General features: G+C 44.5%; 1 protein-coding gene across 19 annotated transcripts in view; it reads right to left on the bottom strand.

Moving 5' to 3' along the window:
• Nucleotides 1-18,808, bottom strand: part of syne2a (spectrin repeat containing, nuclear envelope 2a) — a 232,865-nt gene that overhangs the window by 160,650 nt on the left and 53,407 nt on the right. For 14 of the 19 annotated variants that reach the window (XM_090243070.1, XM_090243079.1, XM_090243074.1 and 11 more), the window contains 21 exons: nucleotides 16,010-16,111; nucleotides 15,428-15,586; nucleotides 13,728-13,886; nucleotides 12,640-13,416; nucleotides 12,164-12,298; nucleotides 11,127-11,279; nucleotides 10,405-10,598; nucleotides 9,590-9,899; nucleotides 8,544-8,665; nucleotides 7,722-7,845; nucleotides 7,144-7,304; nucleotides 6,082-6,232; nucleotides 5,051-5,847; nucleotides 4,776-4,949; nucleotides 3,619-3,769; nucleotides 2,598-2,756; nucleotides 2,109-2,276; nucleotides 1,759-1,860; nucleotides 954-1,157; nucleotides 422-627; nucleotides 67-174 (listed from right to left, as the gene is read on the bottom strand). In XM_090243070.1, coding sequence (XP_090099196.1) covers nucleotides 67-174; nucleotides 422-627; nucleotides 954-1,157; nucleotides 1,759-1,860; nucleotides 2,109-2,276; nucleotides 2,598-2,756; nucleotides 3,619-3,769; nucleotides 4,776-4,949; nucleotides 5,051-5,847; nucleotides 6,082-6,232; nucleotides 7,144-7,304; nucleotides 7,722-7,845; nucleotides 8,544-8,665; nucleotides 9,590-9,899; nucleotides 10,405-10,598; nucleotides 11,127-11,279; nucleotides 12,164-12,298; nucleotides 12,640-13,416; nucleotides 13,728-13,886; nucleotides 15,428-15,586; nucleotides 16,010-16,111 — 4,616 coding nt within the window. The remainder of the gene's footprint in view (nucleotides 1-66; nucleotides 175-421; nucleotides 628-953; nucleotides 1,158-1,758; nucleotides 1,861-2,108; nucleotides 2,277-2,597; nucleotides 2,757-3,618; nucleotides 3,770-4,775; nucleotides 4,950-5,050; nucleotides 5,848-6,081; nucleotides 6,233-7,143; nucleotides 7,305-7,721; nucleotides 7,846-8,543; nucleotides 8,666-9,589; nucleotides 9,900-10,404; nucleotides 10,599-11,126; nucleotides 11,280-12,163; nucleotides 12,299-12,639; nucleotides 13,417-13,727; nucleotides 13,887-15,427; nucleotides 15,587-16,009; nucleotides 16,112-18,808) is intronic. The other 5 variants (XM_090243081.1, XM_090243088.1, XM_090243082.1 and 2 more) reach the window with 1 other exon arrangement.

The following is an 18,808-nucleotide window of genomic DNA, read 5'->3' as shown; positions in this document are numbered from 1 at the left end:
AATTATTGTTTTGATCATTATTGCAAATGTCATCATTGTAGTTAATGCAATTTTAGATGATGTGACCTGTGTTCGACTGCTTCCTCCTGCAAGCGGCTAAGCTCCTCCCCTTTGTCCACCTTCAGCACTGCGGCTTGCAACCACTCTTGCAGACGGGCAAACTCCTCCTGCAGACTACCACACAAACACACACACGTTAATAAAACACTACTGTAAGTAAATCCTAACTAATACGTTATTTGCGTACCATAAAATAAAGTGCAACCAAAACCACTCTAAAAATCACAGATGCTGGATTTTGTAGTACATTTGGGGGAACATGGAATCTGATAGTATGTCACACATTATACACCCAAGACGGACTAATATCTGAATAGATACACTTGTAACTATCAATAGGTATGCTTGTGACAGCCAGTACCTGTGCAAGGCCTTGATATCCCTCTGGGCCTGCACCCTCATTTCACTAATGTGCTGACGGGCTGCGCAGACAAGCTCATGCAGCCGGACACCATCCGCAGCTAGGCTCTGCAAGCTCTGTGGGCTGGCCACGGAGGTCATGAGGTGCAGCTCCTCCAGGAGGCCCTCCGCCTGCTTTTCCTGTGTCTGAAGCTGTGCAGACAGCTCCTGCACATGAAAGCAGTTGTTTGAGCAATGAGTACCAAGACTAGTGGCAGGAGGAGAATAGTATTATGGAAATCAGTGTTTTTTTAACACTGGGTAGTTTTAGACACTAATAAGAACATATATTAGGTTCAAGGAAATCTGCTGATCATTATAATACATTGTTGTGTCTTTATAGTAAAACAATCAATGGCTCAATCAATCAATGACTCTCAGGAGCATAGTTCTTAATCATCCCTCACATGAACCAAAGAAACCATGGGTACCCTCTGAAATGGGGATATGGGTCAAACATAAGAGATACCAGATGGGAAAGTATTGGCACTCACCTGAATCTGTGTGAGGAGCTTTGGGCCGTCGGCAGCACTGAGCGTGTCCAGTGAGTCCTGGATGCCCTGAAGAGAGGAGTGACACTCGGCCATCTTGGCTGCCACTTGTCCCTTGGCCACCACCAGGTGCCTGTAGACATCCTCGAGGTCGGAGAAGAGCTCCTTCACCTGCTCCATCTTCTTCCTCATCTGGGTCTCGATCACCTGGGTGAGGAAGAGGAAGTGGAAGAGTCGGTCACTGCTGAGCATCATTTTGAAGATTGAACAAAATAAATGTCTCTAAATTATGTCTCTGAGAGAGTATTACTTTCGACTTTGTAAACAAGGACCCTCTCTAAAGTAGTGATAAAGAAATTCATAAGAAGAAGCGCAAAGACCTGTTCAGGCCAACCCAGTGCCATATAGACTTATTCAGACTAACTACGGCAATCTCAGACCCACACAGCATATCCCAGGCCCATTCAAGCTGTCCTAGGAGTATACAGGCTACCCCAGGCCCATTCAGGTTATCCCTGAACAACAGAGGTTAACCAAGACCCACCCAGGTTAAACCACTCACACAGGCTATTCCAGACCCACCAATGCCCATTAAGGCTTTTCCAGGTCCTTTGGATCCCCCAGACCTACCCTGGACCACACAAACCTGTTTATCCAATATGGAGTTAGTGCCAAGAGAAATTGAATTTGAAGGAAATAATTTAGCATTTGTATCCAGAAATTGAATTTAATATAACTAATATCACTCCATATTTCCAGATCCACTCAAGTCCCACTCCCACCAGGCCCACTTCTCAGGCCCACTCACCTGAAGCTCCAGTGGGGGCTCCTTGCTCTGCAACAAGACCTGGATCTCAGAAGCCCTCCTGTGGAAGCGCCCCACACTCTCCTCCTGGACCCGGATCTCCTCCTACAGTAAGAACACAACATGGGTCCATGATCAAGGTTGGGACCCAATCCATTTCAATTTCAATATATTCAGGGAATTAGTTGAAATCCCAATGAAACGAAACGGCAGAGAAAAAAAGTCTGAATTGAGATTCGGAAATACATGGTACTCTTGGAATCTTTAACTGGAATCCACAGGCAGACAGACAGACCATCACAATTCCCCTTTCAAAGTGAAAGGACTTGAGTTGCCAGAGGGCGTTATGTTACCTGCATGGCTGTGACTTCTTGTTCGCTGTGGAAGGGGTGTGACTGCACCAAGTGGGCCATTTTGTGGCTGGTCCAGCTCTCCACCTCTCCGCCCAGATGTAGCAGCCCATCCCACAGGTCCAGCCCCATGCGTAGGTTGTCCAGGTGAGAGTCCGTCCTCTCTGTCACCTGGGAAAATCACAGCTGTTAGGTTTGACGTTCTAGGCAATAATCCATTCAGGGCACACATTTATCGGAGTACCTACCCTACGAGACTTGGCTTGCATTCGGTAGACCAGAGCAAACCTTTTGACCCGAAGGGTTAGTACTAGTTCACTTGGGTAAACACTGTTATTACACTACCCTAAAGTGACAAAATAGGAGAGCCAAAGTCACGTGAGAAATTTGACGCAAATTGAAAACGGGTCTTTCTGCTGAGGAAATATAGGGCCCCCTGTAGTGTAACGACTTGTACTTGCATTGGTCTCTGGCAATGGGGTGAGAACTCACATCTAGCCAGCGGTCCATCAGGGTGTCAGCCTCGCCCTCAAATGGAGTTTCAGGGCAGTCAAGGATTTGGCGCAGCTGAGACTGCAGCTGCTTGCAGATGCCTCGCATCTCCTCCACTCCCTCCCCGAGACCACTCAACTCTGCCTTGGTGCTGTGGACCTGGTATATACACACGCACATGTACGCACGCATACACACACACACGCACATACATACACGCAATGCACATGCACACACAAACAGACACCCACATAAATACAAACAAAGGCACACAGAAAAAGAAAAGTATGAAAAATAAATACACAACAAAGCACATTTGAGGGAAAATGTTATTAGGATCTTATGCTGCAATCGTGTGGTGGGAAAAAATAGATAATTATGGTTGTGGTATCTGTTGCATAGTTCTTGTGGTTGTGGTATCTGGTGCATAGTTCTTGTGGTATCTGGTGCATAGTTATTGTGGTTGTGGTATCTGGTGCATAGTTCTTGTGGTATCTGTTGCATAGTTCTTGTGGTTGTGGTATCTGTTGCATAGTTCTTGTGGTTGTGGTATCTGTTGCATAGTTCTTGTGGTATCTGGTGCATAGTTCTTGTGGTTGTGGTATCTGTTGCATAGTTCTTGTGGTTGTGGTATCTGTTGCATAGTTCTTGTGGTTGTGGTATCTGTTGCATAGTTCTTGTGGTTGTGGTATCTGGTGCATAGTTCTTGTGGTATCTGTTGCATAGTTCTTGTGGTATCTGGTGCATAGTTCTTGTGGTTGTGGTATCTGGTGCATAGTTCTTGTGGTATCTGTTGCATAGTTCTTGTGGTTGTGGTATCTGTTGCATAGTTCTTGTGGTTGTTGTATCTGTTGCATTGTTCTTGTGGTTGTGGTATCTGTTGCATTGTTCTTGTGGTTGTGGTATCTGTTGCATAGTTCTTGTGGTTGTGGTATCTGTTGCATAGTTCTTGTGCTTGTGGCTGTCGTTCTTGTTGCAGTTATTGTTTTTGTTGTCATTACTATAAGTTGAAGCTCTCTACCTTAGTGAGGAGTCTCTGTAGGTTGTCTTTGCCCATGTACGAGGCCTGTTCACTGATGGTGCGCTCGGCCCTCTGTAAGGTGCTGCTTAGACGACTGTGTACCATTTGGAACCTCTTCAGTAATTCTGTTACACCTCCACAACGATCCAGCCTGTGCAATGCACACACACAGCTTGATCACAAACAGCACAGTCACACACAGCACAGGCACACACAGCACAGCCACACACAGCACAGGCACACACAGCACAGGCACACACAGCACAGGCACACACAGCACAATCACACACTCGGTCAAACACACAGCATGTTCACACATACAGTTAGTTCTTATTTGAAGTGTCCTTATCAGGTGTTGACTGTTTTCTGAAAAGTTCCCTTTTCCATCCCTTCGACACTTGTCTGTCTACTCTTTACCTCCATTTTAACGTCACTCCCTCTTTACCTCCATTTTAACCTCACTCCCTCTTTACCTCCATTTTAACCTCACTCCCTCTTTACCTCCATTTTAACCTCACTCCCTCTTTACCTCCATTTTAACCTCACTCCCTCTTTACCTCCATTTTAATCTCACTCCCTCTTTACCTCCATTTTAACCTCACTCCCTCTTTACCTCCATTTTAACCTCACTCCCTCTTTACCTCCATTTTAACCTCACTCCCTCTTTACCTCCATTTTAACCTCACTCCCTCTTTACCTCCATTTTAACCTTACTCCCTCTTTACCTCCATTTTAACCTCACGCCCTCTTTACCTCCATTTTAACCTCACTCCCTCTTTACCTGCATTTTAACCTCACTCCATCTTTCCCTCCTCTCTCCTCCATTTGTCTCTTATTTTTTACTCCTCTCCCTCATCCGTCTTCTTTCCTCAGTAATGCCTCTGTGGGTCTGCTCCTCTCCCCTCTTTCTTTGGGCCTTAAGCCCTTCCCCCTGTTCCTGTACCTTCTTTTTTTGGAGTGCATCTTCCTCGCCTCTATGGTGTCCCCTATTATTCTGGGCAGTATCCTCCTCCCCATTGACCCTGTCACTCCACCTCTCCTTCACCTCTCCTCTTCCTCTCTTACCTCCCAGTAATGGTTCTGTTGGATACCTCCCTGCTATCTTTTCACTCCTCCACTCCTTTATTTCAAGTCTTCTTCTCTTCTTTCTGTCTTACCTCTCTGTAATGGCTCTATGGGTCTCCTCCCACAATGTCTCCAGCTCCTGTGTGGCTCCGCCCCTCTCGGGGTTGGAGGTCGTTTGCGCAGCACCACGGTCTGCAGCCTCTAGGCTCTGCAGCTCAGAGCGTAGCGCAGCCAGACGCCCCTCCAGGTCTGCCAATGCACGCATCCTGAGGAATAGGAGGACAGGGAGAAAGAGCGTGTTTGCTCATCCACAAGTGCTACAGAAAAAGTGTGTATGTGTGTGTTTGTGTGCGTGTTTGTCACTCACCTGTGCTGCACTGCAGGGAGTGTTGGCTCCTTCAGTCCCTGCTGCTCCACTGCCCTCTGAATCTCCCTCAGGACCACCAGTAGGGCCATCCTCCTCTGGCCTGAACTCCTCTTCTCCTCCCCCTCTTTCCCTTCCACCTGGCCCTTCCTCCTAAGGCCCGATGATTCCTCCTCTTCCCTCCTTCTTTGGGCCTTAGGCCCTACCCCCTGTTCCTGCCCCCTCTTTCTTTGGAACGCATCCTCCTCCTTTTGTTCCAATCCCCTCCTCTGCATGTCAGGCCCTGCCCCTTTCCCCCTCCCTTTAAGGCTTAGCTCCTCCTCCTTCTGCTTCTGTCCCCTCCCAATTCCGCTTCTGGACAACTCGAGGTCTGCCTCATCCAATCGCCGTGACAACGCTGCCACTGTGTCACGACAAGTCACAGCAGCTCCTTCCATCGTCAACTCCATTCCGGCTGCCTCCAGTAGACCATCCACGCTCCCGGCTTCTTCTCCGTACTTCCTCACACTCTGCCGGATAGACAGCAGCCCGGAATGCCTGCCTCGGGCCCGGGTCGCACCATCTCCATGTTGCCAGTGGTCCAAGGGAACCAGCGCAGCCTGTATGCCAGCGTCGGCCTCTCGTATCTGGGCTAGAAAGCAATCAAGGGCCCCGGCGGCAGAGCGCACCCTATTTAGTGTCTGTCTGAGCTGGTGGAGGCGGTGCCACTGGGGTGGGGGCATAGAGGGGTCTAGGGCCTCCCCCCCGGAGGTCTGCCCCGACACGCACTTCAGCTCCGCGTGGAGCCGCTGGTCCATTTCCTGGGGACAGGAAGACAGTAGACACTTAAAGACACTCTTTGAACTTGATTAAATTACCCATTGATTATTGAAGAATATTACTTATTAACGGCTCATGAGCTTAATGTGTGTGTGTGTGTGTGTGTGTGTGTGTGTGTGTGTGTGTGTGTGTGTGTGTTGAACAAAATACATACAACTCATCAACTGTTGTGAGTTAAGTCAACTGATGAGTCAACACTGACGTGTACAGCATACCTTAAAGTCAGCCACAGTCCAGGGATCAGTCATCCCATAGGCTGAGATAGCTATGGGCTGCCTGGTGATGCGGTCAAGCTGGTCTGAGATCAGTGATATCTGAGAGTCTGCTGATTCCATCAGCTCCACGGTGGTTTCCAGAGAAGCCATTCTGAGAGAGAAACACAAACCATTTCATTTCACACACATGTATGCACACACAAACGCAGGAATAACTACCAAGTACTTAAAAGGAAAGGATGTGGTAACAATGGGTTCTTTGAACCCCCCAAAAATTTGACACAATTGGTCCCTACATGTGTTCGCATCTTTTGAAAATCTAAAAGGGAGTGGACATTTTAACCCATGCTTTGGCAGAGAGTTCCCGTTTAGGGGGGGCGGTGGAGACTTCCCTAGTCTCGTTAGTATCTTCTGTCATACGTCTCCCCTGTGGTGGTTAATTACTTTACTATCAAATGAGGAGATACAAACTTATCACACCAGTCAGAGTTATACTTAAACTAAATCTTTAATAATAAGAGCTTTGCAATGGCAATGCCTTTCAACGATTCACCATTTCTAATGAACCGTTGAGCGTGATAAAACAAAAGTACAAAGATCTTTTATAGCTAAGATACACCCCTTTCAACCTAGATGACGAACAACAGATGCATAGAATGGTACAAGGTTAAGATTTGTATGAAAGATATCTATGATACATAGCAGACAGCAAGTGTTGTGTCAACAGTTTTCATTGTATAGACCAGTGTCTGGCCCTCAGACTCCAAACTGGAACCGTCTCTTCCTGGTACGGTATAGAACAGAAACATTACCTCATGATCTCTGGAATGCTCTTTAGGTTTTATCACCCAAAGACATCGTAAATCTCCTCTGTCAGTGTTATTTCATAGAGGCCCATCCTCAGTAGAACACACACACAATAGTTAACAGAATACTCTATTATGTAGAATGAAACAACCATTATAATGCAATACAAGCATTACAACATGATCTTGCAATTTCCCTGACACCCCAAATGTACTTTTTCAAATAAATCAAATTAACTTGAAAGTGTGACTGAACCTGGTCTGCAGGCAGATCTGCTGGCCTCTCCACTGCTGAAGGAGGTTGGCCCCTTCACTGTCCCCCTCCAGTCCACCTCCCTCTGCACTCTGCTGCTGGGACACCTGGGAGGACTGCAGCTCAAACTCAAACCACAGCACCTCAGTCTCCTGCTTAAGAGCCTGCCGACACACACACATATTTTTGAAACGCACACACATTTAAAACACACACACATTTTTTTTTTATGTACACACACACACGTTTTGAAACGGACTGAAATGGGGAGGTACTACCTGAACGTGCACAATAAGATATTCTAATTTTCAAACAGCGTGTCCTACTAAACACAAATCTGACAGGGAGGCAGCTGAGACCATAGAAATGATCCGTGCCACCCATGAGTGTTCCAGTCCAATTGGTGTGAGACTGGGCATTGTCCCTTCCAGTAGTTCTTTGTCTACTTCATGTATTTTTTTAAATCTTGTGTACGTTGCAAAGCTATTCAATGTTTCTGCATAGTAAACTGCCAAAGTGCATCATTGTGGCACAGGTGTTTATTTTTGTGTGAAATAAACCATTATACAGCTGAGCCTTACCTGTAGCTCCTTGATGTGGCTGTGCAGGGCAGAGGTGGTGACTGGCTCAGGCTGAAACTCTCTCTCCAGACTCTGTCTGTTTCTCTGGAGCTGTGAATGGAAGGCTGAACGGGAAGCTCTGTACCTGAATAGCCAAGGTTCAACTTCAATTTTTTTTTATGTAAACAAAAGTGACACAGTACAAACAAATTAAGACTGGAATTAAAAACCTAAAAACAACCAGCAAAATATAGTCAAATATAAAAAGTTGTTCAATTGATTCAGTGCAGTCATTTAATAACAACACATTTGATCTATGAGCATCGTTCAAAACAACCAGGGATACTGTCCCTGAAAACCAGAGGTGAGAATAAAGCATCAGTCACATTAGCGACTTTCTCCTGCATTAAACAAAACTATCAAAGTATAAATGTCAACAAGTGCGACAAGTTTTAAAATGGAGCGTTGGTTGAAACGGTTTGGTAATGTGGTCGATTGGCCCTGGCTACTTGTTGTTGTAGCGGTTGGCACAGTGTGTAAAAACAGTTTATAGTTTTCTTATAGCATTCTATATCTGTATATGAAAGTGTATATTTAACTAAACATTTTACAGTCATTCCAATCTGTTTCTCTATCCATATCTCAGCATCAACACATGATCCAACCATTGTTCTTTTCAGCTCATCCTATCCAGTCTTACAAACTGTGTAGGCTAATGCAACGATTTGAGCTCGCCTTGAACAAGTTGAAAAGAGGCTTTAATGGAAGAGAATTATCAGCATGCGTCTTGACTGTCTTTTTTAAAACTTATGTTTACACTAGCCAACATACAGTAGAGATTACCTCTCCACCACTTCCTGCGTCGACAACCCCTCTTCCTGTGGGGGGGTGATGTCGGCGGCCGGGATGACTGTCCGTTCAGGTGCCCGCTGCTCGGTCTCCACGCTATCGCCCCTGACAATCACCTAGGAGACAGGCAAACAAGCGCACTGTAACAGCGGGGTCAGGGGAGGCAGTAAAGTCAAAAAGTGGCTCTAGCACACTCCGGCATGAAGTTTCCCCCTAGGTACTGACACAGGATCAGTATCTAGAGGCAACTTCACCCTACACCCTCTAGCACGGCTTAATCCAATTACTGGCGATTAACTCCTACAGCTGCCACTGTCATAAGAGGTGCCTGGAGCAGCCAACCAAGACTCGGCCTCTAGTATGAGGTTCTTAGGAAAAGAGCAAATGGCAGTTTTTCTGAAGATGTTTTAACACTTTATTCAGACGGCAAGTAACTGAGATGAGAAGAAACAATGGGAAGGGTAAATGCAGGGGCTAAACCCCAGTCTCCGGTGGGGAGTTGTAAGTTTAAAAGGTCCAATGCATCCGTTTATATATTAATATCAAATCATTTCTGGGTAACAATTAAGTACCTTACTGTGATTGTTTTCAATAAAAATTGTTTTAAAAAAAATGTACAAATATTACTTCTTAGCAAAGAGCAATTTCTCAAGCAAGAATTTTGCAAGGACTGTCTGGGAATGGTCTGAGTGGGGAAGGGAAATCCAGCCATTATAGGCAGAGAGGTGTGGAACTCTTTCTTATTGGTCTATTAACTCATTTACCACTAACTAATGTATCCTCTTATACAGCATAAATATTTTGAATGAAGCCATAATGTCGGTTTTCCTTTCTGCTAACTAGCTAGCTAGTTGGCCTAGTCCTTGAAATGTCAATTGCCGTTCAGATGTAACCAGAGCCATCTGAGAATATATATATACACAGCTATCCACACCCTTCATTGAGCCCAAGCCCACTCTCTGAGAATATACTTTCCCAGCCATTAGTGTGAAACACCAGATTCAGGATACCCGAGACTAGCATCCTACCATTTCCAGTACCTGAGTGTGATTTGGGCCTTGGTGGTGGCTTTTCTGGACATGCATTAAACGACCCCCTTGGACTTGCAGTAGGCGGCCCTGGACATGCAATGGGCGATCTTGGACTGGGAGTGGGTGTTCCGGGGTCTGTAGTGGCAGACCCTGGACTTGCAGTGGGCGGTCCTGTCTTAGTTGGGTTTGGTTCTGGTCTTGCAGAGCCTGAGAGCATTGTCCAGCTTGCTTTTGTGGGAGCTCCTGGCTTTGCTTTTGTGGGCCAGCCTGCTGGCCAGTCTCGCTCAGCAGGGTGTGATCTCCAGGCTCGCACCCCCTACTAAAGTGACACAAGAACAACAACAGGGGGTAAACCCAGGACAATTACTTAGCTAATCAAATTGGCTGGCCTCAGGAAATATAAATACAAATACAGATAATTAATATTTTGAGGTTTTACAGACAAAACAAGGGGCTGATGTTTAACTAGCCCATTAATAATTTAACTTTATAGCATCAAAGAATCATCTAATCAAATTTAATCATTTTATTACTACTAAGATATTAAAGACACTACGGGTTATTTGCAATTAGAATTGTTGCATAGATCACCATGGGCAGACCAGAAATTGTCCCGGGCATTTCTAGTACACTGGCCCATTTTTTTCCCTTGAGACCCCAATTACTAGCCAAATGATGATAATTTTGCGCAAAACCCTCAATTTATACTAGACCACTGGGCTAAAGATGGACCAGCCCATCTGGCATTTGCCAAAACTTCCCAATAGCCAGTTTATTTCTGTAGAGCACCATTGAAACTTTGTAACTGTAGTGCTATGTTTCACCTGTCCTGCGGGGGCACTGTGGCACCGTGCTGCAGTTGCGGCAGCATGCTCCCTTGCCCTCCCCCTGACTCCCTTCGCTGGACTGCAGCTGTGATGGGGGAACTTTCCGGGGCCAGGGTCTCACAGAGCTCCCTGAGGGCCTCCAGGCACTCGGCACCCCTCAGCGTCACACTGCCCTCTGAGGGTAGACATGCCTAGAACAATATAAATAAAATAGAATAGAATGAATCCTACTGGTACACGGGTACGCATATGTGGGTACACAGACCCGCAAGCAACTGCGGCCCCTCATGATGAGTTCAGAGTTTTTGTGGCCCCCACCCCCATCAAAGTTTCCCATCCCTGATGTAGACCAAGCTCCAGAGCCACGTTTGGAGTACAGTGAAGTCAAGTGGTTAGGAGAATGAAAACCCCTTTAGACTAAATGAGACTGTTGTACAATCAGGATCAACCTGTAAACAAACACGTCTCCTCCCAACCCTTCTGCTTCAAAGCCTCCATTGCATGGCAATCACAGGTGGCTGGTGAGTCGAGGACAGCTCATAATAATGGCTTGAATGGCGTGAACGGAGTGGTATCAAACACATAGAAAGCATATCATTTTGATATCATTCCATTTATTCCCCCAGCCACCACTAATGGAAAAATTAGGCCTCATTTCATGCTATCATGTTACCGTGCAACAATGCTGTGAAATATTGATTCAAAAGATTTCGTGGTACCTGTTGTCTGTACACAGGTTCAGGGTCAGTGGCATCTCGCTCAGTGTTAGTAGTGTATATGTCACATCTCATAACAGTGGGGTTAAGGGACCGCACCCCGTTGATCTCAGACCACAAGAGTGGCAAAAAGGCAGTCATCTCTGAATGCACAGCCTGGGCGTCACAAGACACAAAACCACTGTTAGTAAGACGAGGCATTAAATCAAATTAAATGAGCATAGAATGATGAGCTGCTCATGCAATGCATTGGTACAGTGTTCATATTAGGACTCCTAGTGACTGACACAACTACAGCTGGTATGTGCAATCCTAATATGGACACCATACAGCTCCCTGCAATTGGATTGTGATAGGTTGACAAAAAAAATGTATCCACTGATCTGCACATAACCTATACATTTCCCAATGGAGCTCAAAGCCCTGTTAGGTATGAGTTCAATCATCACTTTTCTGCCAACCCTAACCATTATGTTTTATTAAAAGGTTATTTATTGTGGCTTGGGGTGGTCTAGCTGTCTAGGCTGCTGCCTCTAGAATAAATGTCCTGCTACCAGCATGGGTTTGAATCCAGCCCATTACTCTTTCAGCCACAACTCTCCTATTTTTTGTCTATACCTCTTCCTGTCCTATCCAATAAACAATAAAATATGTAAGGGGTGGGTCTGCCCCCGCTCCTTAAAAAATAAAAACATTTTATTTATCAAAGGCAGAAAAAATTCACAAAAGCTCTGACGAAGGCCGTGAGGCCGATACGTAAGCTTATTAAAGATCAGTGATACTATCAAAAGCAGTGTGCGGTTTCCTTTTTCCTTCATCTTGTTCAATTGTTGCCATGCACCTGCAAATAAGATTGCTCAGATGTCGGAGTGCCTTTTGAATTTTGTATTTATCAAAGGCAGAAAACAGTGAACAAACATTTTCTATAGTGGCCCTTCCTGTAAGTTACTCTGGATAAGGCTGTCTTAAAATGTTATATTTTCGTCATTTATATGTAAATGTGATGTCTTCTTTGAACCAGCTCCTTTTCCCATTCTTACCTCCCACTGGCTCCTGACTGAAAGAGACAGTAGCTTCACGGCTTGGAGCTGGGCCCCAGAGCAGAGGGCCCCCAAACCCTCAGCGGCCCCCAGGAACTCCTCCAGGATGGCGGGCCTCAAAGCACCCAGCGCCCTCTGGAGGACGAGAGATCATGCAGACAAAAATCATGACCACCACTCGGACATGTTGTCCATGAACAACACGACCACATACTGACCATTGACCAACACTGACCATTGACCAACACTCCAAACAGACATTGAATTCCATAAATATGAGGTGTTGCACCATTGCCATACTCTGAGATTACAAACGACAACTTCTGACAAAGGAAACTTTTACTATATTGCACAAAATTTGACAGGTATTAAATAAAGAGACACTTTATTCAGACACATTACAAAAGTTACACACATGATAATAATGGAGATGGAAATGGCAACCTTTGACAAGAAAAAAACCTCTGATGTCATACCTCTTTTCTCTTGGCTTGCCAGTCAGACATCTCTCGGTCACTGAAGAGTACGATGGCTTCCTGGATGTTCTCTTGCAAGCGAAACTTGGCCTTCTCCAGCCTGCTCCTAGCCATCGCCTTGGCTTTCGAGTAGATCTCGCTATGGACCATGAACGGTGGGTGTGGAGAGGCTTGGTCACTACACTGATGAGGAGGGTTCTGGGTCCTCAGCTGGCCTTTAACTTTGAATTTGGGGATGTGGGTCTGTTTTTGAGTTTGGGACACTGTGGGAACATGGTACAAAGATTGACCCACAGGCTGCTGCTCTTGCTCTTCGTGACTTTGCTTCAAAGGTTGAGTTTCACTGGGTTTGGCGTATGTTTCAACTTGGGCCAGAAGCTGAACTCGAGGTTCAATGGGAGTTTGAGTTTGCTGCGTTTGAGGTTTGTTTTGAGTCAGAACCTGAGATTGAGTGAGGCCCACCGGCTGAGGCTGTGTTGGGGCCTGAGTGTGAGATTGACTTTGTGGTAGGGCCTTGATGATGGCTGTCTGCTGGCTGATGTCCTGGGGTAGACGGTCCCCTTGCAGTGGGCTATGGGGCTCTGTGTGCCGCCGATGTGGGGGTGTCTGAGTTGCAAGCTTGGCGTCACTCTTGCTCTTGGCTGTGGCCGCTGCAAATGAACCCCTCTGGGTCTCTGGCAGTGAGTACCAGCGGACTACCACCTTGGGTGGTGGCTCATCCCCCGCCGGGACACGAGCTCGCCTTGACCCCAGGGAGCTAAGCATCTCCACCATTTCCTGGAAAAGGAAAGACACCCAAAGCAAACACCTCTGAAACTGAGACATACAACCTTCAAAGAGCACTCCTCAATTTCTATATGCGCCTACAGTCAGGTCTTAACGTGTTCATAAACTAAGGGTTGGGTCTTTGGGAATGTAACAGCCACCAACTGGATTTATTGATAATCTGCTAGTTTAATGGTCGAACATGACGACCCACACTGTTTTCCATAGACTGAAATGGAGCACTTCCGTTTCCTACCCAGCTAGCCTGAAATGTCAGATAATCATGGCTGCTGTGTGAATCCGTTGTCCATTACTGTAAGTACCTGAGCCTGAGCAACCGCTTCTGTGACTCTGTCTTCCAAAGCAGCTGCATTGAGGTGCTGAATAGGGGAGTTCGTCTGTGCTTTCTTCACCAGGACTTGCAGGTCCTGCCCCTCTGTCACCACTTGGCCCTCAAGCTGCAGGCCACGAGAGATCAGTGCCTGTGCGGAATGAGAGAAACAAACAACATTTTGCAAAAACATTATTTTTACGTTTCTGGAATGTTTTGAAGTAATGTGTCGTGGAAATTCTACACATGTTGTGGAAAATACCGGCAGAGACACTTGAAGTCAATCTAAATGAATCATTGTTTATTAACAGTTAACTGGAGAGGTTCCAACAAACTTGATGCACCATAGTGTACATCTGTCAGGAGCTCTAACTGGTCAGTCCCGTTAGTTATCTTATATACTTACACAGACAAGTAATATTTGCATGATTTAGCTTATTCATTATTCATCATAATTCATTAATCATCAACGTTGCATGTGACTGACCAATACTGGTTTGTGCATGTAACAGACCAATAACTCACAAGGCTTCTTCTCTCCAAGCTGAGACCTTGAAACTGAGATAACGTTCCTAAAACAAGGTTCTGGGCGTCCTGCCAAATTGCAGATACTGATAGTGAGAATTTGTTCAATCAGTTACTTGCATGAACTCAGAAATGTGTTATTAGAAACGCACAAACATAAAATGTTCCATCACAAATGTTAAATCAAAGTCTTATTAGAACGTAATGGCAATGGTAGCTAATGTCCTAGGAATGTTTTTAGTTTGCTGGTAGGGCTAAAGTTAATACCTGTAGCCTATATGATCTGTCACTACTGGAATACATGATCTGCGAGTACCAGAATACATGATCTGCCAGTACTAGAATACACGATCTGCCAGTACTAGAATACATTATCTGCCACTACTCTAGTACATGATCTGCCATTACTCTAGTAAATGATCTGCCAGTACTATAATACATGATCTGCCAGTACTATAGTACATGATCTACCAGTACTAGAATACATGATCTGCCCGTACTAGAATACATGATCTGCCAGTACTATATATAGTACATGATCTACCAGTACTAGAATACATGATCTGCCCGTACTAGAATACATGATCTGTCCGTACTAGAATACATGATCTGCCCGTACTAGAATACATGATCTGTCCGTACTAGAATACAATCTGTCCGTACTAGAATACATGATCTGCCCGTACTAGAATACATGATCTGCCCGTACTAGAATACATGATCTGCCCGTACTAGAATACATGATCTGCCCGTACTAGAATACATAATCTGTCCGTACTAGAATACATGATCTGTCCGTACTAGAATACATCATCAGCCCGTACTAGAATACATGATCTGCTCGTACTAGAATACATGATCTGCCAGTACTAGAATACATGATCTGCCAGTACTAGAATACATGATCTGCCAGTACTAGAATAATGATCTGCCAGTACTAGAATAATGATCTGCCAGTACTAGAATAATGATCTGCCAGTACTAGAATAATGATCTGCCAGTACTAGAACACATGATCTGCCAGTGCTAGAATACAGCAAAAGGACATTGATACTGTCAATAGTGATACATGTCCACTTAAGCAGCGACATGTAAAAACAAGAAGTGTAACGGCACCGAGTAGTGTATGCTAACGATCATAGTAGAGAGGAGATTATGGGTGCTCACTTTGGCCTCTCTTTCAGGTTTCCTCTCTTCCAGGTGCTGGTGAACCTCCAGGGCTTCGGTCCCCCAGTGACTCAGCTCAGCCAAACGGCCCTCTAACATTGACGTGGCCCTCTGTAGATCACTGCATGTCCTTTCCGCTCTGGCCAGCGCCTGCCAAACCTGCACATACACACACACGTGCAGATTAGGGTTGGGGTTAGAGTTGGTCTCAATCTGAATTGAAGTCCGTCAATTTAAAATGTTAAAATCTAAAATGTTTTGATGTAAATTGTTTTTTCATTTTCAGTTTATTGAAAAGTAATTGAAAATAGGTTCAATTTTTTCAATTATTAGACTGTAATTTGTTTGATTCCTGAATTGACTGACTTCAATTTGAATTTAAGCCTAGTTCACAAATTATATCCACTTGTATCAAAACATAATGCTGTTTCTTGTATAATCTTCTTATAGTCACATTCTTGTCATAACAGCTGCCAGCACACTAGAAAAACATCTTAAAACCGCTAGTCTAAAATCATTCACATCCACAGCACTGTCTCAGTGTTTGAAAGGCCAGCAGAAAGGCACTGGGATTGGGGCTACCTCCGGGAGTGTATGTCTGAGTTTTTCCACTTTGTCCACAGGGAAGTCTGGGAATGGGCTGAGAGAATCCAAGTCCACCTCCATTATCTTCTTACTCAAAAGCTGCGGGGACAAAAATAGGAAAGAAAATAAGGGCATGAAAGACAGTGCTTTGCACCATGTGCAAACTAGGGTTGTAGCGCTGCCGGAGAGCAGGGGAGTGGCGTCCCCCTAACCTTTTTTCAATTTGAGAATACATGAAGCTGGTATTTCTGGAAAATGTGTTCTGATAAATTATATTTAAATACCTCTAGAATTCCATGTAAAACATCAGAATGACAAACCAAATAAATATATATAGCTATATATAGCAGCCTACAGGTAGGTAAATGGTGGTTTCATCCCTGTCTTTTCTCTGGTGGTGGAGAGAATGATGAAGAACTATAGGCTACGTGTGTGCACTGCGGAGTCCCGTCAGAGGCTTCACCACTATGGCCAATCAGAACTTTGAAAATAAAATCTGCTGTTGAGCCACATGAACCTTATCATCACACCAACGAGATTGAGGATCCAAATTCACTGTGTGTCTGCCTTGATGTTCATAAAACTCCACGGGCCCCCTCTTGCACTGCACAGTGGATATCCAAACCAGAGTGGTCACCTCAAAGCCCAAGGAGCCTGACCATCTCTGGAAGTTGCTGTAGCCCTGCTTGGGATATTTAGCCGATATTGGCGATTGGTTGAGACACACAAAGCTTCCAAAATAGTGCTTCGGTTGTCCCCATAAGAAAACCCTTTTAGGTTCCAGGTGGAACCCTTTTTGGTTCCTGGTAGAACTATTTTGGGTTCCATTTAGAACCCTCTGTGGAAAGGCTTTTACATGGAACCCAAAAGGGTTCTTTAAAGCAAAAAAAAAATAAGGTTTTAGGTTCTAGATAGCACTGTTTTTTCTAAGAGTGTACTTGGTCAATTGATTTGATAGCATGTTTAATCTATGCAAATCAATTATATGAATTGATAGTTCAGTTTTATTTTGTTCTTTAATAGGGTAGGCCTACATTGTAACCATGTGTTCACACTAATCAAATCAAAGTGTATTTATGATACAGCATAGTAAACTAAGCTACACAATACAATCAAATGCCTACTCTCAACTAAAGCTCTCCTCGCAAACAGTATGTGTATTTGTATTTACATTAGGCTATAGCCTACAAATAGCTATACCATGTATTCGTAGGCCTATTAGATTACACAGCAAATTATTTTTGTTTCTGAACTGGCTGAATGGCAGAGGTATCCTTCAGATATCCTTCAGCACCACAAGTTGGTTGAACTTCTTTAATATCATTGCGCAATCCTGGCGCTGTCCTTTCAGCACCACCAAGGGCGTTCCAATCACTTAAAATAACACTCATCAATATCTGTTGCATACACCTAATAGTCCAGTCATCATTTATTATTATCGTCAATACACATAGAGGAGTATCACTTCTCACAGTGGTGGTCGTTTAATAAAGTTAGATCAAAACTGAATAAATGTCTCGCAAGATCACATAATGATTCATTTGCATTTTACATAACAGAACCAAATATGAAAGCATATAGCTTGTAGGCATATAAAGTGAATGTTACACCAAAAACACCTCCACATTTCTAAAGAGATTTTAAGATGGTTATCTGAAGCTAAATAGTAAAAAAAGATATATAATGCGCCAGACCCAACAGAGCACACCACTAGGCAGGATATATGCTTTGATTGACAATACAAGAAAGGCTAATAGTTACTTACCACCATCTACTCTAATCCGCTCATGAAAGATCTAAATGCATATGCCCATGAATTATTATTCACGACTGACAGTGATGATGCTGTATTTTGACATGAAGTATGCCTAACTTGGTGTTTGAGGGCATTAAAAATCTAAAATGTTCTTGAGACAATATGTGTAGGCATAGGCAGATGTTTCAATTAGAGGATGCATTTTATACATATTCTATCATAGGCTATTCAATAGGCTACATCTGTCGGTACAAACTCCGATTTAGGAATTTATGCGAATGAATGCGAATTCATGTCGAGCTCTCTCACCTACAAAAATAGCACTACACCACTGGTGCAAACCCATTAGTAAGTCTGGCTCTATGGCTCCTTTTAAATTGGAGGAGAAGACTCCAGATCCCTCACGTCACGATCCCTCACGTTCTTCTCCAATGGTTTTCGAAAAGGCGACTAGAGAGAACACGAGGAATGAAGGAAAGACAAATTGAGAAAGTCTCATTGTAGTTGTCTGCCGAGGTGTTCTGTGGAGTTATTCAAAGAAGGAAAGAAAGGAAGTTTCCACACCACTCTCTCACTTGAGTATCTTACCTAGTTATTTTCAGATGATCAAATTTTAGCTATTTTTGTAGTCTTGGCAACTAAACTAAAATAAACGTCCTCTTGCAGTCAACTGCGTTTATTTTCAGCAAACTTAACATGAGTAAATATTTGTATGAACACAACACGATTCAACAACTGAGACAAAAAACGGATCAAGTTCCACACAGGTGACTAACAGAAATGGAATAACGTGTCCCTGACCAAATGGGGGGGTCAAAATCAAAAGTAACAGTCAGTATCTGGTGTGGCCACAAGCTGCATTAAGTACTGCAGTGCATCTCTTCCTCATACTGCAGTACTGCAGCAGATTTACCAGTCTTGCTGTGAGATGTTACCCCACTCTTCCGCCAAGGCTCCTGCAAGTTCCCGGACTGGCCCTAGCCCTCACCCTCCGATCCAACAGGTCCCAGACATGCTCAATGGGATTGAGATCCGGGCTC

The sequence above is a fragment of the Oncorhynchus mykiss genome, chromosome 8 (genome assembly GCF_057628025.1).
Source record: "Oncorhynchus mykiss isolate SJ-2025 chromosome 8, ASM5762802v1, whole genome shotgun sequence".
In the NCBI taxonomy this organism is placed as follows: domain Eukaryota; kingdom Metazoa; phylum Chordata; class Actinopteri; order Salmoniformes; family Salmonidae; genus Oncorhynchus; species Oncorhynchus mykiss.
The sequence above is the reverse complement of the archived record's forward strand: the minus strand, read 5'-3'. Positions and strand labels throughout refer to the sequence as shown.